The 24,312-nt window shown below is 35.6% G+C and overlaps 3 protein-coding genes across 3 annotated transcripts; 2 read left to right on the top strand and 1 right to left on the bottom strand.

The window, feature by feature from the left end:
* The first annotated feature begins 5,855 nt into the window (after positions 1–5,855).
* LOC110906934 (aquaporin PIP2-1) lies at positions 5,856–7,030 on the top strand. Its single transcript, XM_022151990.2, has 4 exons — positions 5,856–6,078; positions 6,180–6,475; positions 6,548–6,688; positions 6,773–7,030. Exons 1-4 carry the CDS (start codon positions 5,871–5,873, stop codon positions 6,887–6,889), a joined length of 762 nt encoding a protein of 253 aa, XP_022007682.2. The 5' UTR covers positions 5,856–5,870; the 3' UTR covers positions 6,890–7,030.
* A 683-nt stretch (positions 7,031–7,713) lies between these two features.
* LOC110924677 (syntaxin-71) lies at positions 7,714–12,501 on the bottom strand. The gene is made up of 9 exons (XM_022168671.2): positions 12,223–12,501; positions 11,818–11,943; positions 11,090–11,255; positions 10,893–10,978; positions 9,348–9,416; positions 9,214–9,258; positions 9,044–9,106; positions 8,856–8,932; positions 7,714–7,964 (listed from the first exon to the last, which is right to left on the bottom strand). Exons 1-9 carry the CDS (start codon positions 12,376–12,378, stop codon positions 7,952–7,954), a joined length of 801 nt encoding a protein of 266 aa, XP_022024363.1. The 5' UTR covers positions 12,379–12,501; the 3' UTR covers positions 7,714–7,951.
* A 6,467-nt stretch (positions 12,502–18,968) lies between these two features.
* LOC110906925 (heavy metal-associated isoprenylated plant protein 32-like) lies at positions 18,969–20,408 on the top strand. Its single transcript, XM_022151983.2, has 3 exons — positions 18,969–18,998; positions 19,208–19,283; positions 19,359–20,408. The coding sequence occupies exons 1-3, from the start codon at positions 18,969–18,971 to the stop codon at positions 20,363–20,365; spliced, it is 1,113 nt and encodes a 370-aa protein (XP_022007675.1). The 3' UTR covers positions 20,366–20,408.
* Positions 20,409–24,312: the final 3,904 nt, after the last annotated feature.

The following is a 24,312-nucleotide window of genomic DNA, read 5'->3' on the forward strand; positions in this document are numbered from 1 at the left end:
ACCTATAAAAATATGTATATGTATCCATAAAACTGAAAATTACATATAAAAAACCCGATCCGATTAATCCCGATTAACCCCGAGTAATCCCAAGTAGTTGCAAGTCCCCACCTCATCGGCCGACTAGTGACTACGACTAGCAAGTTCTCCAACCTTGCCCTTAAGTCTTATCACACCCCTAAAATACCGCTAGACTATAGTGTCATGGGCTACCAGTATTCTTTTACACCTCTAATTTATATCATTCAAAACTGGGCCAATGGGCCGACTTTTTAAGTTCTATTCACCCCCATGAAACCCATCTAATATAGTTGAGTAAGCCGTGAGGCTTTTGATAGGGTTTGTTGCCTTGTTGGAAATTGAGATTTGATATTATGTGGTTTTTTTTTTAGTAAATTGTCATTTTAGTCCCTGAATTTTGTTCAAATTTGCCATTTTAGTCCAAATAGTTTTTTTTCGTCTCTGGGTCCCTGACTTTTCCACTTTGTTGCCATTTTGATCACATACCCTAACTCCGTCAAAAAAACTCAGTTAACTCACACTAAATAGTTTGGTACTTGCCATTTTCATCCAAAAACATGTTTACCTCTTTATATGTATAATATATATATATATATATATATATATATATATATATATATATATATATATATATATTAAAACTTAAATTTTTAAAAAAATAAAACGAACTATTAATATATAAAAAATCCTTTAATCAATTACAATAATATATACGTATATACAGAACCACCATCACAACCATTGCCAGATCTAATTACTTACACACACAAAAACCATCGCTGCCATAAACCAACATCGCCACCACTGCATCACCTCCACCAACCATCGCTAGCACCACTGCTACCCACCGGCCACCACCTGCTACCACCACATCCCCCGGATTCCTCTCCACCACCATTATCCCCACCCTTCTCCAAATCAAAAGCCACCAACTCCACCAGATCTAGCCGACAATCACTATTATCTCAATTAAAAACCCTAATAAGGCGAATTCGTAACCGAACCGGAACCTGAACCTAAATCGGAACCGATAATTCAACCGATTTCACCGGAAAACAACGATTTCAGCAACAAAAAGGCGTCTGTAACTGTCACACCCCCAAAATCCACATGCAGAGTATCACCGCTTGGAGGCGTGACTGACCAGGATCAAGCCACCAATCATATTGAACATAGCGTGTAAGTAAATCAAAAACCCAAACACAATATAATTGGTGTCCAAACAAAACATAGTTCAAGTAATCAGCAGAAGCATAATGTTTAAAACCAAAACAAAAGTTCAAATGTATCAAATGTTTGACATGGTATATGACAATCCATGTCCCACAACGACCACGCCTCCCCGTGCAAGCTCCATGAGTACCTAACGACCTGCAAGGCATGTAACAACGAGTCAACAACAAAGTTGAGCGAGTTCACAGTTGGTGTTCATTGTTAAATAGTTTCAAAACCAGAAGTTCATTTGTAAGTTGTGAGTTAATCCGTTTACCCTGTTTCCCAAACATATCCATAGTTGGTGGGGGCTTCCCCATGTTAACCACTAGACCTGTTTACCATATCGACCACTAACTAAAGTAAGTTGGTGCCCTGACGTCAATGTCTATCATCATTGACAAATGCCCAGATCCATTAGTTCACGCCCGTCCTCTGCGGCATGGTGTGAGGCTTGTCAAACCTAAATAGCGCTATCTAACTAATGACCCGCTCGCCATTGGCCCGACGATTAAGTCGATATAAAAATGAGGGACTTAATGATAGAGTTTTGGTCTAGGTTCCATGTTGTCACCCTTCAGTAAAGAGGGTGTGTACGTGTTCCAAAGCAGGAGATCACGTAGTTTCCAATTAGTTCCTTATCACATGTTGTCACCCTTCAGTTAAGAGGGTGTGTACGTGTTCCAAACCAGGAGATCACGCGGTGTTGGTTTAAATCTTTTACCCATTCCCAACCCTTGGGAATCCCATGCCTTGTGAAAGTGTGAACTCAACTTGGCTTGTTCGGTATGCTAAATTACGTGCTCACAAATAATCAGTCAATGCCTATAGTAATCATGCACATGTAATCAGTGTACATCCACATAGTTCACGTATAATTCATGATCCTACTTTGTATTCAGGCAACAGCTACCACATAGCAGTTAACAGTTATCTAAGCTCATGCAAACCATACTTCACTTACATGATTCAAATTAATACAATCATTCATCAACAGAAACAACTAAGTCACTGTGTCTATTTACCTTCCTGACGAAACCCCCTTGTTTCGTCGTGATTCCTCATTACGAAACTCCCAAGTTTCGTCGTGTTTTCCCTGGACGAAACCCCTAGTGATGAAACTCCCATGTTTCATCGACCAATGAGTTTCGTCAGCATACAGAAGTTACGTCGCGTATCAGTTTCAAACACAGAAGCCTATTTGCAATATAACAGTTAATCGTCATCATCAGTCCTAATCGCAGATTATATACTGCTAGGTCATTGATACGTTCAAAACTATAACACATAATTACTTATCACTCATTAACAAATGATAATCCTGCTATTCTAACATCAAATCGGAACGTAAGCAGTGGACATAAGCGAATAAAATCACAATTATCAGATCTAGTTTCATAGATATTATGACAGAACATCAAACCCTAACTATCAACCAATTCATCAACAAACAATCAAATCTCGACATACGAAACCGTCATAACCATCTACCCATTTATACCCTTCTAGATCATCAATCATCAACATGGGCCATGAAATCATATTCATCAATCATTGTACAGTAACAATCAACGGATCCTACCAAAGTATCATGCAACCTAGAATGATGTAAAATTGAATCAGACAATTAGTATTTATACACTAACTGGTTACGAGGTGAACTGGCAAGAATTCGAGAGGGATGATGGTGAGAGATGATGGTTGCCGTCACACAGAGGGTGGGAAAAGAGACTTTAGGGTTTCACAATAACAACTTACGTAACTGGCAACCAAGGGGTTTTAATATAAAGAGGAGTTGGGCCGAACCTTCCCTGGGCCGAGGCCTGTTATGGAGAAACCCCTCCTGGCGAAACTCCCAGGTTTCATCGAGGTGATGGTTGCCGAAACCCTTAGGTTTTGTCGGGTTTGAAGGATGACGAAACTCTTAGTTTCGTCGGGCTCCAGTTTCATCGCAACAGTGAGAATGTAAGGGTTAGGTTTGTAATCTTTACATCGTTCATAAGTTCAAAGTTTATACCCTCAATACCTTAAACACATAAATAGTAACATTGCATAAACACATAACATGTAACATAGCATAAACACATAACATGTAACATATCATTTCATCGCAAACAAACTCATTTGTCCATTACATACTGTTCATACAAGTTGCATCAAAGTACACAAAGGGTTTGAGATATGACTTGTCATAGTAACTATATCGTTTAATCCGTTTCAGCTACCGGTGAGTGAGAAAGCTAAATTTGTTGACCGGAAGCATTACAGAGGAGTACGGCAGCAGCCATGGGGAAAGTTCGTGGCAGAGATACAAGATCCGAGTAAGAAAGGAGCTAAGGTTTGAATTGAATGTTGTCTTTGACTCTTTATTCTGTATTTGACAGTTGACTCGAGTGATAATGGGTGGGGTGGGGTGGTAATGGTGTGGTGGTTGTGGTGATTTGCAAAGACAATGAGAGATGGGGTGTTGGTCATGGCTGGTGTGGCGTGCCGGATATTGCTAAGGTTGGATGGGGTTTCAGATCTGGCAATGGTGGTGATGGTGGTTTTGTGGCAGATGGGGGGTGTGGCGGTGGTGACAAGTGTTTATGGTTGTGGTGGTGAGTGTCGGTTATAAGCATGTGTAAATGTGTGTATGTATATATATATATATATATAATATAAATGTGTGTGTAGATATATTATAAATAATTCAGAAAATAAATGTAAAAGAGTTTTGGATGAAAATGGCAATTCAGAAACCTTTTTTTTTTGTTAATACCAAAAATACCCTTGGTTATAACCGGGTTTTTAAACTAAGTTAGGCAATGTGATTAAAATGGCAAAAAATGAAAAACTCAGGGACCCAGAGGCGAAAAAAAACTATTTGGACTAAAATGGCAAATTTGGACAAAACTCAGGGACTAAAATGGCAATTTACTTTTTTTTATATAAATGATTAAATTTGCAAGGGTTTGTTGGAAATTGAGATGACGTGTTTTTAATTTTTTATAAATGATTAAATTTGCAATGGGTTAAAAAAACAAGAAGATTTTTTGAGGAGAGAATGTATGGCCGTTGGTGCATGGTTTTATTATTTGGTTTGAAACCGATTAAACTAAAATTGATATTCTTTTTAGATTATTTGGTTTGGATTGGATTGTAACTGTGAACGAATAACCAATTTGGTTTTTGGGTTTAGAAAATGCTGAATCCGGTTCGGTTTTTTGTTAGGACAATTAAATTGCATAACCCTGAAGACTGGACCAATTAACACTTTTTATCAAAACGTACTACATAAACCAAGGCGATTGGTTTGTGGTTTGATCAGCTCGAACAAGTAAATGATGAAGAACTCGACTAGAGTTGATGCTAGACTCATCATGTTTGGATATATCGAATAAGTCAAACTATGACTTTTCATTACAATCTTATTTAAAATATCAGAAAATTCAATCAACAAATTTATGCCACTTTGGAAGTCGACAATCACCTCCGAATGAGGGTTGTGTGAGGTTTGCCCGGCCATCATAAAAGGGCTTCAACGATACATGGCCTCCAAAGATTCTAGACGAACTAGAGAGATAAACCGCCTAAACAAATAATAAGAGAAAAAAAATAAGAATGCTATTAAATTGATATTTCAACAGTTTGGCTAGCAAAAAGCTCAAATCAAGCCGAGCTTAAACAAGCTTGATCCTAAAATAAGCTTGTTTAATAAGTGAGTCTGAGCTTTGCTTATCGAGCTTGAGTAGGCTTGCAAGCTAATGAGATTTTAATAATATAATATATTAAATATATTTTACATATTTATTTTTATTATATATAAAATCATGATAAAATAACTAAAATATATGATTATAAATAATAAACATGTCAAACCCGAGTTGAACATAAACATAGAGAACAACTCATTAGTCAAGCTCGAGTATGTCCAACTAACACCGAACATGTCATAGAATGAATGCAATATTTTAAAGTCTAGGAGGTCCTGGGTTCAACTCTAGACAAGGGGGTTTTAATACTAACTTGGTGATGCCGTTCAAAAAAAAAAAAAAAAAAAAAAAAAAAAAAAAAAAAAAAAAAAAAAAACCTTGGTGATACTAACAATAATAACTACTAATCCGATTAACGATATCCTAACCGTACGCCGTTCAAAATAAAATATATATTATAAAGTCACATCTTAAATGTGTTACTTTTTATCAATAAAGTGAGTTGTAATTAACTCAATTTATTGAGCAAATGATTGTGTGTAGTTAAAAAAAGTGGGCAAACACATGTCAAAGTGTCATTTTTCTTGTTTTTATTTTGAACAAGTCTTTAAAGATCCATTCATTTCTCCATTAATTCATCGCTTCCATGAACACACAAATTCTCTCTTTCTCATAAACACTTTGACCTTCTAGGAAACTAATTTCCATTAGTCAACATTTTTTTTTCTTTCAAATAAACAAATTCAACTCCTTTTTTTTCTTTCAAATAAACCAATTCAACTCCCTTTCATTTCAAAATTCGTCAAACTAATTTAAAAAAAAAACAAATAGATAGCAAAAAGAACAAAAGCAATGGATACCGATACCGATATAGAAGAGGGTGTCCGCGATCAAGAAAACCGAGACTACCAACAACCGTTAGCCGCGCCACTAATTGAGCCTATGGAGCTGGCCAAGTGGTCATTCTACCGAGCCATCATGGCCGAGTTTGTTGCAACCTTCTTATTCCTCTACATTACTGTTCTAACCATCATCGGGTACAAGAATCGTAACGATTCTGACCACTGTGGCGGTGTTGGCCTCCTAGGCATCGCGTGGGCTTTTGGTGGAATGATCTTTGTCCTTGTTTACAATACTTCCGGCATCTCGGGTTAGCTTCGTACTTTTATTGTTTTTTGTTCATCGTATATACTAAAAATTTTAAATTACATGATTGTTTTACACTTTTACAGAATATTTGACGCTTTTCAGGTGGTCATTTGAACCCAGCTGTAACGTTTGCCATGTTATTGGCTAGGAAAGTGACCATGCCAAGGGCGCTAATGTACGTCGTGGCTCAATGTTCAGGTGCAACTGCAGGGTGTTGCATGGTTAAAGCGTTACAAAAGACCTATTACATGGACCATGGTGGCGGTGCTAACGAGCTAACACATGGTTATAACAAGGCCATGGGGCTAGGAGCCGAGATTATTGGCACTTTTATTCTTGTATACACCGTACTCTCCACCACGGATCCAAAGAGAAACGCTCGCGATTCACATGTTCCGGTGAGTATAATAATCTCTTATGTTTCATGTGATATACACGACGGTTAATTAACTTGTGTAGGTCTTGTCAAGGTATTGGCACCGTTACCTATTGGCTTTGCAGTTTTCATGGTTCACTTAGCCACGATCCCGATCACTGGAACCGGAATCAACCCGGCTCGTAGCTTTGGGGCCGCAGTGATCTACAACAACAAGAAAATCTGGGCTGACCATGTATGCTTATTTATATAAGATAATTCAATCTAGTGCAACATATGATTCTTATACACTTGTAGAATGCTAATTTTGATGTTTCAGTGGATCTTCTGGACGGGACCGCTCATCGGGGCATTCGGAGCGGAATATTACTACGAACACATTTTACGGGCGCATTTGACCTTGTACCGCGATCACCACCACATTACTCATCGTTGACTAGGCAGTGGCGGTCACAAGATCTTTTTTCGCAGTGTCATCTTTCAGTATTCGGATGCTTAATCAACTCGATTTAGGATTTTCTTGGGTTTCGAGTCCGGTCGGATCATCAATATTAGGAAAAAACATTATATAAATAAGTACAGATACAAAGTCATTAGAAATGAAAAAAAAAACATTTCTTGTTGTAACTCTTCTCTATGATCTTTCACCTTCTGAATTTTGTTTAGAACATTGTAAATTAGATTTATTTCTATGCAACAAATGCTGTTACCTCACTATCGTCAAACTGTTTGGTATAACAAAATTATAATTTACAACATATGTAGTGTGGATATCTTAGAGAACGTACATCTTAATTATATTTTTATATTTACAAACGTACATGTTAACTATATTTTTATAAAACCATGTATATCTAAGAATGAGCAAAATCCATTTACTGATAAAAGTTACTTCCCTGCTTAGTTTGTAAACAAGCGCCAACGCTCGAAAGCTTACTCAAACTAGATATACAACCACTTCGAATCAAGCTGAGCTTAATCGAGCTCGTTTAATAAGCAAATTTAGATCCAGGCTTTCACAAAGAACACCTAAGCAATATGTTTACGTTATATATCATTGTAATTATAACTCGAAACGAGCCAACTCAAAAATCAATATCAAACTCAAAACTTTTAGTTTATCAAATAGATATGAATATATCTTGTTCATTTATAAACTGTATTTACCTAGCATTTATACCGTTGCTTTGAGATGAAACATGGATACAGCTCACAAGAGTGTATGCAAAGGCATCTTCATGGTATATTATACATAAAGAATCACAAGAAACCAGTTTTAAATAAAAGAATAACGAGAAACGCATATTATACACACACATAGTGCTTGGTAGATTCTCAATGAAATATGTAGTTATATTAAAAAAAAAAAGATAAAAATATGTCGCGTAATAAACATAACTTCAAGTTGTAAGTGCAAGAACATACATAACTAGCTACCACACCAGAAGTCAATCATCACAAGAGCAAACCAAATGCAGATTTCTTATGTTCAAAATCCTCACTTCAAAACACTGCAAGTTAAAAAGGTCAAATTAAAGTCAATTTGTTTGTATCAAAGACGATAATTGAAATAGTATCATTTTTTTAGCTGTGAGAATCCGTCATGAAAAACATAAAAGGAGACTAATTGGATCATGTAAACCGCAATTTACGCCAGGCAGATAGTTAAATAAATAAACTTAAAATGTGTGTCTTCTGTTTTCATTTTTCTTTATTTTGTACTTTTTAAAAGGGTTAACTTTGTACAATAGTAACCAAGTTTCAAGAGTGTTCTAATTAGGTCACTCATAATTTTTTTTGTTCCAATTAGGTCATTTAAGTTTCATTTGATGTTTCAATCCTAGATATTTTACCTAAATAGAAGGTCATCCATTCTACATGGCATTTATTTAGATTTTTTATTTAAAAAAATTGTCGACATGGCACATAAATGCCAAATGGGTTAGAAAAAAATGCGAAATAGATTTAAATTTTTTTTTAAAAATTGTAGAAAAGTTAAAAAAATGCAAAAAAAAAATAATAATAAAAAATGTGATTTTTTTTCATAATCTCTAAAAAGTTATCAATTTTTTTTTTACAAAATCGTGAAAAATAGTTAGATGTCAGTAAAATTTTTAATGAAAGAGAGTACAAATTACTCCTACACCAATAACATTTAAATTATAGTCATAAAAGAAGATAAACAACTAACCATAAATAAATGCCATGTAGGACTATAACCTGCTATTCAGGTAAAATATCTAGCATTAGAACACCAAAATAAAGTAGAATGATCTAATTGGAACAATAAATTTTATTAGTGACCTAAATGGAACACTCCTAAAACTTCATTACTATTCTGTGGCATATTCCCTTTTTAAAATAGCATATGGTGCACAGAAACAAGGGGATAGAACTTTTACTTGTATAAGTAGGCTGCAATTCCCAGAATTATGCACAGTAATATAATATCAATGCAGAAGTTCCTGCTCGACCTCAGCTGTTGCCCCAAAAAAAAAAAAAGAAAACTCGGGTTAGATCTAATCATAAAAACCGCAATAACAATAATGATTAATAATAATAAAAGAATCTTAATTTGCCACTTAATCACCTGATGAACAGTGTGCTTAAGTCTAACATTGGTATTCCTAAGGTCAGAAGTCGCCTTATCCACCTGAAAAAACCAAAATAAAAAAAATACATTTGAGAAATATTTGAGAAATCGAATACGTACAGCAGCTTGAAATAACAATGAGTGAAATGTGAAAAAAAAAAATGAACCTTGTCGTCGATTTCATCCATCAATGGAACTTGCCTGTCTACTTCCTGCATAATTTATGAAAAATAAGATATTAATTTTGATGATTTTATGTCTGATTAAATGGAAAAAGCAAGTTAGAAGCAAGATAGCAAACCTCGTTCATATCTTGTGCCATGTTTTTTAAAGTATCTAGACCTTCCGATATCATATCCAAACCTTGATCCTATATAAAATAGAAACAATTATAAAAGGTGATACATTAAACTGGTGAGAGCTATGTAGTTAATATCGCGATATATCACCGATATATCGGTAACCTAGTGACTAGTGAGATATCGGTGCAAAATATTGGTAGTTTGGTACCGATATTATCGGCCTTATTGACCGATGTTCTTGGCGATATTGACAGATATATCACCGATTTTCCCGATACCAGTACCTTTCTTCTTATTGTTGCTATTAGTGTTTTAAGTCTTAATGAGTTCCTACTTGCTACAATTGTAGTGTTTTGCAAGTTGCAAAAGGTTAATGGCTTAAATTGTTAGTGTTAAGTTGTTAAATTATGCATGATATTAAAATTACCGATACCTCAAATACCGGTCCTTGACCGATATCCGATTTTTTACTGCATTAACTGCTTAGGGTGAGAGTATTTAGTATGGGTGGCAATTCCAACCCACGTACTTATGAATGGGTCGATTCGGGTTATATCTTATCTATAAAAGGTCAGACAGGTAAAATTTTAAAATATAGAGTTAATGCCATTTTCGTCCCTGAGATTTGGCCAGATTTGCGACCATAGTTGTCAATAGCGGCTATAGCGCGCTATGTAGCGAAGCGGCCCCTTGTCGCTATTTGGGTCATAGCGACAGTTTTTTTTATGTAAATAGCAATTAGATATAGCTATAAAATAGCTGGATTTATAGGTTTTTGTTAAATATACATGTAAAATAGCATATATACAAGGGTATTTTGATGTAATATACATATAAAAATTTTCAAAATTCTTTTTCTAGTGTAATCGCTATTTATAAAATAGCCGTCGCTATTCGCTACGTAGCCTATAGGTGCCTAGTTGTTATTCGCTATCGACAACTATGTTTGCGACTTTCGTCCAAAGGTTTGTTTTTCCGCATCTGGATCCAAAAGTTTGAAATCTTGCCATTTTCATCTGGCTCGTTGACTCCATCTATTTTTCTCCATTAAGGGGTATTTCCGTCTTTTTGTTAACTTAAAGAGCAATCCGGTCTTTTTCAATTTATGTACAAGTATTCAAAAAACCGAATTACCCTTTAAGTTAGCAAAAAAGACGAAATACCCCTGACTTAACGGAGAAAAATGAATGGAGTTAACGAGCTGGATGTAAATGGCAAGATTTCAAACCTTTTGAATCCAGATGTGGAAAAACAAACCTTTGGACGAAAATCGCAAAACTTGCCAAACCTCAGGGATGAAAATGACATTTTTACTCTAAAATATATAGCTTAAAAGAAAGCGGTTTAAACGGTTTGAAAGGTGGCTGATGTAGTGAACTGGTGATATGTATTTTTAATAAATAAAACCTTCTGAATCATTTTAATAAAAAAAGTACGTTATTGTTGGATTCATATAATTTCAGTAACCATATTTAACACACAAAATAAACCATTTTTTACCCGTTACCCTGTATAAACAGAAAAACTGAATAATCAGAACATGCCTGTTTCATTTTTCTCATTTCATACTCATTCCTGAACTGGCTCGACTCTTCACTTTGCTGGAAGTATTCATCATCAAATCGACCATCTACGAAATTCATGTATCACAGGAAGTTTTAACGTATGAATGATAAGAAACCAACCACCACAGAATCTAAAAAATGTAATATTTAGCGGCTAAACAAAGACAATTAATCACCTGAATCAAACTTGATATTATTATTTGTACGAGAGGCTGAAGCTGCCCAGCCTCCAGTCTGTTTTGGTGCAGCAGCACCCCCGTCAGGTATTGCTTGAATCCTATCGGGAAGTGCCTGAACCAGATCGTTACGAGCTGCAAACTCTTCTGGAGAAAGCCCTTTTACCTGTTACGCGATTGATATCCAAAACTTAATTAAAGTACTCAAATTTCAAATTCCGCAGTGTGTACAAAAGGCGAGTAAGGCGGCATGAGTCGCAGTCTTAAGATGCACTTCTTGTACATGGAAGGTTTTGCACACAAGAATGTTGTATATATAGCCTTTTAGGTTGTACATATAAATTATTTACATATTAAACCATATATAGAGCTTAGTTATGTCTAAATTTTGAGTAAGTGATGCTAAAAAACCTATAAAAATATAATAAAAAAAAGTATAAACACAAATTTCGCCTCCCGTAGGAGAAATGCGCTTTGGCTCAGGTCCCTATCGCCACGGTGCCCCTCGCGCTTTCTAAAAACCAAAGTTGTAATCACTTAACATTTTTTTTAAAATAATGCATTTGACTCTGCCTTTTATTCTTTTACTTAATATCATTTCAAATTATCTTAACCTCTAGCACAGTACATTCTAGTTTTGCCCTATATAATCACATAACTTACAACAAGTCATATCATACTTACACATACAATCTCTAATCAACCAAACAAAAAAACAGAGATCATACCTTCTTCATAGCCAATCTCTGCAACTTAGGAACTTCTTCCAGCATCTTCGCCTTAGTCCGTCGAATCTCAGCATTAATTGCCACAACCGAAGCCCTATTCTTCTCATTTTTAGCCGTCTCAGCTTTCTGAAGACAATAACACATCAAAATCATCAACAAATCAACACTTCAGAACATAACAAAAACCTAAAAACCCTGGATATCAAACAAAATCAACACAATCACACAGATCTAAACAATTAAGCATAAATCACCTATACAGCAGTCTCAATGTCAGATTCTACTGCAGCATATCGAATTCAACAACAAATTTACAGCTCGAAACGTAACAAAAACCTAAAAAACCCTAGATACCAAAAAACCTCAACACAATCACACAGATCTAAACAATTAAACATGAATCACCTGAAGAGCAGTCTCAATGTCAGATTCTACTGTAGCGTACAGCCTCGCAAAAGCATCTTCACCGGAAATGTTGAGATCTCTCTGCTTTTCGACGTCGTATTTGTCGTACTTCTTGCAGATTGCATCGACTCGAGTCAATATTTCGATTACACTCATCGTTTATTTGATTGATCTTCACTTCGATTCGAATTTCACAAGTTTGATTTCGAAGAAAGTGCAAATTAGGGTTTGAATTTGGGGAAGAATGATGGTATGTTCGTTAGTAACTGGACCAGCCTGTATATAAGTTGTTACTAGTTTTATTTGGTTTTATTTAATGAAAAATTAGATTTAAATAATCTTAGTTTTCTTAATTTGGTCGATAATAATCACAACTCAGTTATTGGTCGATAATAATCCAAACTGGTCAATTTTTGGCAGATAATAGTCTGCGTTAAATATAGCTTAACGGAGTTAAGTTTTTTTCCGAATTACAAACTGATGTTTTAGGACTTTTGATTAGAACGAGGATACGAGTTGATTGATGTAAAATTTACCGCGAAATACTGCCCCAAACGACGAAAACGGTGCTTCAATTCAGGTGTTTAAACTTCTAATTAACAAAAATCAAACAGTTTGAAGCATCGTTTCGATGTATGTTTTACATAAATTGATTCGTATCCTCGTTTTGATCAAAATCCATAAAACATCAGTTTGTAATTCGGAAAAAGCTTAACATCGTTAAGCTATTTTTAATGGCGGACTATTATCGGCCAAAAGTGGACCAGTTCGGATTATTATCGGCCAATGACTGAGTTTGCATTATTATCGGCCAAATTGAGAAAGCTGGGATTATTTAAATCCAACTTGCCTTATTTAATCGTTAATGGTTGATCTTGATTGATTTTGGAATTTTTATTCAGTTTGATTCGGTTTTTATTAGTTTTTCTTTAGTGGAAAACCGCGTGCGAAACAAGCTGGATGTTCGATTTCGAGATATGATGTGGTTCTAAGATCAAGTCTTTCTAAACTAATTGTGGATGGGTGTTGAATTAGCGTGATACGGTATGATTTTGATTTTCGGTACACATAATTCTCGCCTACAATTTTGATCCATGATACGGTTCTAAGGTTATGCCTTTCTAAACTGGTTGTGAATCAATATGATACTAGTGTCATACGATACAATTTTGGTTTTCAATCGACGTAATTCTAACCTCCAATTTTGATACATAACATGGTTCTAAGATCATGCATTTCTAACCTAGTTGTGAATCCATATTAAATAAGTGTGATACGGTATGATTTTGGTTTTCAAGTTACATAATTCTAACCTGCTATTCCAGTCCATGATATGATTCCAAGATCATGCCTTTCTAAACTGGTTGTGAATCAATATCAAATTAGTATGATACGATATGATTTTGGTTTTCAATTCACATAGTTTTAACCCGAGCTAATATCGTATTGTTATAGAACTCAATTTCATAAAACAATCACACTTATAATTAGATTTATCAAACAGTGTGTAGATAGCTTGTTTAAATAGAGATATTATATAATACCTTAAAAACATTGGTTGGTGGCATATGCCAAAGACAAAACAACCACTCAAGTTTCCAAAAATTACAGGATTGCCATTAGCCTATTCCTTTCAAATCAGGGTTACAACTTGAATAGTTTATAGTACAACATTGCTTTCTTCGTCTCCTCCGACTGATAATCAAGATCCATCAAAACTGGATCTACCGACTTTCTATTCCCCTTATAAACTCAATCCGCCAGAGTTTTGTCGGACGACTAACGAAGCATTCTACCAATCAATACATAACTCGCAATCACATGGCGATCAAAACATAAGACACAATTACATTAACATGCAAGTGAATTGTTGGTGCACTACATCTGCTGATTACGTCTTGTATCGAGTCATAAGTCTTAGATGTTAGATCTGGGCACAATATACGAGAAATAGTGAGAATGTATAGAGTTTAGAAAGATGGATCGCTCATTTGGTCCATTAGTATTCAGGGTCGCTCGAACGAGCATGTTTGGGCCGCTCGAGTGACAACTAGCTGAACCGCTCGTATGGTAAATGGGCTGGACCGCTCCAACGTCATGTGTGGGCCGCTTATTGGGCCTGTCCAATAAGCGGTTCCAATTGCCTATATATACCCTAGGAGCGATCTCATTTGTAACGGTTGGTAGAATCTCGTACCGAAGTGCTGCCGGATCGAGAACTCGTTGTATTTACCGTCAAATCAATACAGAAAGTGTTTAAAGTGTATTGCAAGCTATTCCTACGTTGATTACTTGTTATTCCGCACCTGTAATTGACGAAAACGCCTCTGATCGACTCATTCGGGTCGCCAAACGATCCTACATGAATCTAGAGAGAGAAACAAAAAGGGGTGACCTTCGTCACAACTGGTAAAGAAAAATAAGCGTTCCGACAACATCTCCGTAGTAGTGGCTCACGCGATTGGCGTGCTTATTGGGGAGACGGTGGTGATGGGAAACAACATATCGATTTTGCATCATGAGACATTGGGCTGAACTGGAAGGTAAGTGGAGGCTTACTGGCTTAGGATCATATACAAACTTTATTTTGTGTAAAAACAGTAAGAAACATTCACAACATGCCACATGTCATCCCTCTAGTTCATGTATAAAGGGTATTTTTGTATTTTATTTTAAAGTTGGTTTCTAAAAATTCCTAAAATTATGAAAGCAGTTTCAAATTCATGTGCTGATTATACAAATTCATGTGTTGCTTCTATATGTGCTAGTTATGATTATATACATATATGCCGGTTATACAAATTTATGTGTTGCTTATATAAATTATGTGTTAGTTATAATTGTGTACGTATGTGTTGGTCATAATTATATAGGTATGTGTTGATTATAGAAATTCATGTGTTGCTTATATATGTGTTAGTTGTACTTATTAACACTATTATAAAACACTCTTTTGCAACTTTTTAAAAAATGTGTATTTAAAAAATATATAGTAATATTATACTCATATTAAAGATAAAAAATGCTTGATTTTATGGTATTGTTTTTTTTAATAAAATACTAAACTATATAAAAGTTCTTTAGTTTTAAAAACCGGATGTAATTAGTTGTTAATGGAAAATGAGAAAACGACTAAAACACCCTTGAATCTCATTAAATAGTACAATTACTATTAGTAATGACGTGTAATCAATTTTAACTCTTAATTCAATTAATTAACGTTCAAGATCTGTTCTTACTATTTTTAAATAAGACAAAGTTTGTATGAGATCTTAACTCGGCAAGTGGATATAGACATCCAAAGATTAGGGATGGAGTTTTGATCGGTGTTGTGCAACGGTTTTGGGAATGTGAAGATGGGAAAAAGCCAAATATATTATTTACTTAATTTCCATTCCATTTCTGATGCTTCATCATTTTATTCTCCAACCACATTATTTGTATTTTTTTTAATAAAATAATATTAATATTGGCGTTTTCTTTTCTTGTCTTGTCTTCTAACAACCCTTTTTGAATAATATATGTGTTAAGGAAACAGGTTTCTCTTGGTATATAACATTTGCCAACATATCATCTGGGAAGACGTTCGATTAAGTTCGTGAAATATTGAAAATGGCCCAAGATGAAATCATACACGTATATAAATACAATAGAAGGAACCGATTGAATTCAACATGGATGATTGAGTGGTATTAAAGATCTAAATTTATCCCGACTCGTTGTCCAACTAAATTTACGTTAATGACATCGCGTTAAATTGCAACCACTGGGAAACTTAACATGGGTTAGTGATTAAGATCATCCGAATGCAAAAATTGTAACCACTAGGATATTAAAGCTGAGACCAAGTCTGCAATATCTGCAAATCATACAGACCAACCAGACATTTAAATCAAAATTCTACAGATAAAAAAAGGGGTTGAGCCTACATATTCTTTTCCTTCATGGATTAATTCGTTGATATGGTTTGGCTCCCGTCCCTTTTCAACTTCAAACTCCACCCCCTCTCGTGTATTCCTCCAAATCAAATCCAAATTTAAGGAAAATCTATAATCATGGTTGCAAAAATCGCTAGGCGCTCCCTAGTCGGATTCGGGAGTACTCGGGAAGTACTCGGTTTAGGCGGAGATTACTTGGCGAGTAATTGGCCTGGGAGACCAGTACTCGTGCCTCGGCAGCCTACCTTGTAGCGAGTACTCGGAGCCTAGAGGGGACTTTTACAACCATGTCTATAATTATTAAGTTAATGACTTAAACCAATTATCTTTATTTGTAAATGAGTTTTAAATACTAATTATATGTATTATATACAAAAAAAAAAAAAAAAACGTTAACCACTGGCTATTAAAATAATTGATCGGGCTAAATAAAAGTCCAAGACATCAATACTATATAATAAAAGAAACCTGTTTTGTGACACTTGTCATTCTCTTATTTAATTGATTAAAATTATTAATAATACTAATAATAATAATATTTAATCTAATCTAATACAAATAATAATAATATTTAATCTAATCTAATACAAATTCTTATTATTAATTCAATAACCTATTGTTAAACTAAAACTTCAATAGAATCTTAAATCCTAGCTAAACAAGTTTCGAAATTCATAATAATATTAATATGTTAGACTAAATATATTATTGATATATATAAAAAATATATTATTGATATATATAACTAAAATTATTATCAATAATATTAATAATAGGTTTAGAATCAAATACAAAGATTCAAAAAATAAGAAGTCGTACAAAGGGGTATCAAATAGACTCTGATTGACCTTACTCAACCGACATTAAAGCCGTCTTATTGAACTCTACGATATTAATTAATATGTACGAGTTGATGGGTTACATTTATATTAACTCATTTATGTCAATGTGGTATGTAAATGTCTATGTCTTTGTTTTGCATTTACATGAAATATCTATACTATATAGTTTAAATTGTTCAACCCGTGTAACACACGGGAAACTAACCTAGTTTGATCATTATACAATATATTCTAGTTTATTGAATGTCTGGTTGACAAGGTTGGTTTTCACGGTTGTTTTGAAATTCAACCCCTACCTTCTTCCTCCTATTCCTTTTAAATAATATATAGTTTATTTCCATATCAATTTTGATCCTATAACTAAATTTAATTTAACTCCAACTTTAGTGTTAACACAATATATCTTTCACAATTAATTCGTTTTAACTCAATATATCTTTTAGAATTAATTTCTTTTAACTTAATATATTTTTCAAAATCAATACCAATGGAATTAATTTCTTTTAACTCGATATATTCTTCAAAATCAATACCAATGATTTCCTTATAAGGTATTATTTTATTCAATTAATTATTAAGTAATCAACTCTTTTATGATCAACTCACAAAATATTTACATCTTCTAAACCAACCTATATTATACAATAAAGAGAAAAATGTCCGAATAACCCCTATGGTTTATCCATTTTTTACCTTTAGTCCCTAACTTTCTAAAATTACAGTTATAGTCCCCAACTTTTGCAATTTCGTTCCCGGATAGTCCCTGAAGAGGATGGTGGTTAGTTTTTTGTGTTAAGTGGGTGTGAAATGACAAGATTGCCCTTACTAATAAAATATTAATAAAAATAATATTAATTATCTAATGATAATGGGACCCACTTTTACCCCCCAAAGCACCACCACCACACCTAAATTCCTAAATCTCAATGAGCACCACCCTCAAATCCCAACTACCGCCACCACCTTACCCCGTCATCAGACCGCCGCCACCACCTCACCCGTCATAACCGACAGACCACCACTTCCAGACAAACCCACCCCAACCCACCCACACAATCGCTCTGGTTATAAGTTTAAAAGTCCATATGAAACATACGTGAACAAGAGTGACACCAGAGTTCTTTAAGCTTTCAACAAGCGGACCCTTCACAGGATCTGCCACCGTGGATTCTCTAACCAGAGCGAAGGTTGGGTGGCCGGATTTTGCACTAGTTTCGACTACAAATTTTCCGATGTACCCGGTTCCACCGATGATCAGAATCTTGCTCTTCTCGGCTGCCATTTGTTCTTCCGGAGAAAATGAAACTACAAATTGTTTCTTCAATGAAGAGAAGGTTTGATGGGTTGAACTGAAGATGGTGGACTGTTGTTGGTGAATCCCGATAATATATTTATGCTTGTTATGGGTGACAAGAGAATTGACAAAAGTGCCCTAGGTTGGTGACATTCACATGTGGAAGTGGTGGTCTGCCAGTTATGACAGGGTGAGTTGGTGGCGGCGGTCTGATGACGGGGTGAGGTGGTGGCAGTAGTTGGGATTTGAGGGTGGTGGTGGACCTTTGGTCTGAATATGGGTGCAGTCACAAACAAGAAAGAGAGAAAAAAAGGTGGAGTGGGGTTGGGTAAAAGTGAGTCCCATTATTATTAGATAATTAATTTTATTTTTATTAATATTTTATTAGTAAGGGCAATCTTGTCATTTCACACCCAGTTAACACAAAAAACTAATCTCCATCCGCTTCAGGGACTATCTATGAACAAATTGCAAAAGTTGAGGACTATAACTGTAATTTTAGAAAGTTAGGGACTAAAGGTGGAAAAAATGACAAACCGCAGGGACTATCCGAGGATTTAACTCTACAATAAAAGATCAACGCAGAATTTCACAAACACATGTCTCTCTCTCTCTCTTTTTCTCCATTTAACATTCTTAAATTTGTAAATTCCACTTAATTTCTTGAAAATAATGAGTAAAGAAGAGTTCTTGAAGATCCGGGTACAATCTCACATCCTAATTTCATAATCGTCAAATCTTGTTCAAGAATTAGGTGTACACACAAACACTCACTCAGCATGATTCAAATGCATTGTTTCAAAAAAAAATTAATATTTAAAACTTCTTTTTTCCGCTTTTATTCAATTATGTATATCTTTTTCGACTGAATTTGATGTTGTTGGATAATTTTCATATAATTGGTTGTTTAGACTTGTACCCTGAAAGTGGACATTCACTGTGATGGTTGCAAGCAAAAAGTGAAGAAAATACTTCAGAAAATCGAGGGTATTGGTCAACAATCAATTTGTTATTCTTTTTCTTAATTATTGGTAATTAAAAGTTCAATGTTTTAAAAATCAGGTGTTTACAAAGTGGGTGTAGATTCAGAACAAGGGAAGGTAACGGTATCAGGAATTGTTGATCCACCGATGCTCATCGAAAAGCTTAAAAAAGGCAGGAAACATGCACGAGTTTTGGGTGTTTCAAAGGAGAATCATCAACCAATGAACAAACAACAACAACTCGAAGGCAATGGGGGAGATAACGAAAAACAGGCGAAGAACGAGGGTGGTGAAAATAACAAACAACAACAACTCGAAAGCAGTAAAAGTGATGGAGAGCGAAAGAGTCAACAACCGCAGCAGCAATTAAAAGATCCGAAATTGTCACCACAACTTAAAGATATGAAGCTGCCATTTATTATTGATGTGAAATGTGGTCATAAGTCTATGCCTGAAAGTGATGATGACGAAGAAGAAAAAGAAGAAGAAGAAGAAGATACTCCTACATATAAGCCTATGATAAGTGACAGGGCGCAGTTGATGAAAGGTGGACAAAAAATGAAGGAAGTAGGAAACGATGCGAAATGTGGGCATAAGTCTGTGCCTGAAAGTGATGATGACGACGAAGAAGAAGATACTCCTACGAATAAGCCTATGATAAGTGACAGGGCGCAGTTGATGAAAGGTGGACAGAAAATGAAGGAAGTAGGAAACGATGCGAAGAAAGTTGAAGGTGATCAAGGCCAAAACAACAACGCTGATGGTGGGGGTCAAAGTGAAAATCAAAACGCTGGCGGTAACATAAATGTTAATGGTGTGCAGCATGGCATGCCAAACATGAGTGGTAGGGTTCCGGTTGGTGTGCAAATGAATGTTTATATCCAAGGTGCAGCAGGACCACACCCCAATTGCCAGCAGCGATTGATGAACAACCAACAACGACCAAACGACAACCAGATGTATGCGCGACCACCGCCCCCTGATGTCAACAATATGCAGCCACCAGACCCATACCCATATCCTCAAGGTAACAATCTCACACACTTGTTCAGTGACGACAACACATCAAGCTGCAATGTTATGTGAGGATAATAAGCCTAATACATCTATGTAGGCCACTTACATATGAAAATACAGATCATATGAAAATAACATATATATTAAATATGTCAAAACATTAAATATAATATAGCATAAATATAATATTTTTAAATTATACAGTTACATATATTTCTTTATGTGTCCTCTTATAATATTTGTTACTATTATGCATTAATCTGATTCTTTTGAGTAATTACTTTTAGTACTTAATGCGTCCATATATGTGTGTATAGATTGTATTTAAGCACAATATATAACTAATTAATTTTAAGGTTTTTTACATATTTCCTCTTGCCAAGATCCCTTATTACATATTTACCCAACTCATAAAATCAATTACATATTTCTCCTTTTTTCTATGAAATTATCCATTTACCCTTACCCTTTTTTAATCCCTTTCTTAAAAATCAATTAGCACTAGGTTTGCTTGCGCTTCTGGTTTAGTTTTGACTCTTTAAACATGCAGGGTTTTTCATATATTCTAAAATGAAGAAATAGCTTACGCCTTTGTAATCATCATGCTTTTTAATCACATATAAAAACTCAAAACTCCATGGACGATGATGTTAAGGATTGAAATTGAATGAACTTGAGATTGATTAACAATGGTCAAGTTCTATTAACGCTCAGGGAACTCAATGATTGAATAAGCTCCGAAAGTACGTTAATGGTGGTTAACAGAGAATTTAGGAGGGAAACTGATTATTATCTCACAAGATACCCTATACTATTACAACTATTACTATTTATAATCCCACCCCAACAACCCTACAACTGACAGCTAACAATCTTTGTAACAACCGTTCAACTAACTAACAACCCCTGTTGTAACCACCCACTACTAACAACCCCTGCTGCTAACCTCTGTTACTAATACCCTCTGCTACTGATCCACTGTTGCTACTAATCCACTGTTATTAGTAACCCCTGTTGTACATTTATCCACTGATAACACCTCTATCCACTGCCCTTTAGCCCCCTGATCATTTATCCATATCAATACCCTCCCGATAACCTGATCCTTGACCCCAAGGATCAAAATTTGGAAATTTCTGCATCATCAACTTAGCATCTTCCCAAGTTGCATCTTCCACCCCCGCATGCTTTCATTTAATCAGCCATTGCACCAGCATTCTATTGAATTTTTTAAGAACCCTAGTGTCCACCACACTCTCAGGTTCCCTAACAGTGGTTTGCAGCACTTCTTCATTAATCACCGCTGTTGAAGTAGGCTCAGGACCATAATACTTTTTTAGCAATGATACGTGTACTGTAGGATGAATAGCAGACCCAGCTGGTAACTGCAATGTGTACGCTACTTCTCCTACCTTAGACAAAATCAAATATGGTCCAAAATATTTGGCTGTCAACTTTTGATTGAGCCGATGAGTCACTGACTGCTGTCGGTAGTGTTGTAACTTCAAATATACCCAGTCTCCTATTTGGAAACTCCTTTCCGTTCGATGAGCATCAGCCAACTGTTTCATGCGTTGTTGAGACTTCCTCAAATTTTCTTTCAAAATATTAATCACCTCCTCCCTAATGACCAAACTTCTATCCACTGCTTCATTGTTACTTTCTCCCGGTAAATATGGTAAATGTATAGGTGGAGGCTGACCATTGGTGACCTCAAATGGAGTGCACCTGATAGCTGACTGATAAGTGGTATTATACCAATATTCTGCCAAGGGTAACCAATTAGCCCACTCATGAGGTTTTTCAAAACACATGCACCTCAAATAACCCTCCAAGCATCTGTTCAGCACCTCTGTTTGACCATCTGTTTGGGGATGGTATGAACTAGACATCTTCTGCTCTACCCCTTGTAGTAGCATCAGTTCCTTCCAAAAATTGCTAATAAACACCTTATCTCGGTCAGATATAATTGATTTAGGAGGGCCATGTAACCGATATATGTGATCCAAATATAGCTGAGCCACCTCAACTGCAGTAAAAGGATGGTGTAAAGCAATAAAGTGAGCACCCTTGCTTAACCTATCCACCACCACCAAAATGACATCTTTACCCTTGGATTTAGGCAACCCTTCAACAAAATCCATCGCTATATCTTCCCATACCCCTTGAGGAATTGGGAGAGGTTGTAACATCCCAGGATAAGCCACTGTTTCTGACTTACACTGCTGACAAACTATACAATTCTTAACATAAGCTTTCACCTCTTTGTGCAGCTTTGGCCAATAAAACAATCTAGCAATTCTGCTAGTAGTAGCATGAATGCCAGAATGCCCTCCTTGTACTGAAGCATGCATCCACTGCAATATTTGCTCCCTTAAAGTTAGAATTACAAATGACCAACTTACCCTTTCTTCTTAATTCTCCATTGGACCAGCTATAATGACAATGAGACATAGGATTCTGTTGCAGGTCTTGAATGATTTTTAACAACTCTCCATCATTAGACCATCCTTCTTTAATGGCTGCCCATATGTCTGTATGAACAGATGATGCTGCTAACTGCAACACTTCCCCATGAGTCACCCTCGATAATGCATCAGCCACTTTATTGTCTACACCTTTCTTGTACATAATCTCAAAGTTGAATCCCATCAATTTAGATAACCATCTCTGCTGGAAAGGTGTGGAAATCTTACTATCCAACAAATATTTCAGACTATGTTGGTCTGTCTTGATCACAAAATGAGCATGAGCCAAATATGGTTGCCATTTTTGGACAGCATATATGATGGCCAACAATTCTCTCTCGTAAGTGGACAAAGACATATGTCTTGGAGACAATGCCTTACTGATATAAGCGATAGGATGACCCTTTTGCATTAGAACATCACCTATTCCGAACCCTGATGCATCTGTTTCCACCACAAATGTTTCTTTAAAATCTTGTAATGCCAATACAGGAGGTTGACTCATACTCTCCTTCAATGTTCAAAAGCATGTTGAGCATCCGAAGACCATTGAAAGGAGTCTTTTTTAAGCAATTGAGTTAAGGGTTTGGTGATGCTACCATACCCTTTCACAAATCTTCTATAATAACCAGTGAGTCCTAAAAATCCCCTCAATTCTTTGATGTTGGTGGGTACATGCCATTGTTGTATTGCAGATACTTTTGCTGGATCAGTTGCCACTCCTTGTTGAGATATTATATGACCCAAATACTCCAGCTTAGTGGCTCCAAATTCACACTTGCTTCTTTTGGCTACCAACTGATGTTGCCTTAACACCAATAGAACATCTTTTAAATGAGATAAATGAGTATCCCAACAAGGACTATACACCAATATATCATCAAAGAAAACCAGTACATACTTCCTCAGATACTGTTTAAAAACCTGGTTCATTAAACCTTGAAAGGTAGATGGTGCATTAGTCAGCCCGAAAGGCATGACCAAAAACTCAAAATGACCATTATGAGTTTTAAATGCTGTTTTATGGATGTCTGCATCATCCATTCTCATCTGATGGTACCCAGACTTGAGATCCAATTTAGAGAAAAATTTTGTACCATATAATTCATCCATTAAATCTTCCACTAGTGGAATAGGAAACCTGTCAGGAATTGTAGCCTGATTCAGTTTCCTATAATCTATACGCATCCTCCATGTACCATCTTTTTTCTTGACTAGAACCACTGGTGAAGCAAAAGAACTGGTACTGGACTGAATTACCCCTTGTTCTAACAAATCATTAGTCATTTTTTCTATCACATCCTTTTGCACCACAGGATATCTATAAGGCCTTAAATTCACCCCATCAGTTCCTTGTTTCAATGGAATTCTGTGATCATACTGGCCCCTAGATGGTGGTAAAGACTTTAAGTCTTGGAAGACATCCTTGAAATCCTCTAACAGCTTCTGTAACTGCTGTTGTTGTTCCTTGGATTGCTGAGTTTTCTGCAGTACCATTGAAGTATTTGTACTATACCCTTCAATGGCACATACCTGCACCATAGACAA

This window comes from Helianthus annuus, chromosome 2 (assembly GCF_002127325.2).
Source record: "Helianthus annuus cultivar XRQ/B chromosome 2, HanXRQr2.0-SUNRISE, whole genome shotgun sequence".
Taxonomy (NCBI): domain Eukaryota; kingdom Viridiplantae; phylum Streptophyta; class Magnoliopsida; order Asterales; family Asteraceae; genus Helianthus; species Helianthus annuus.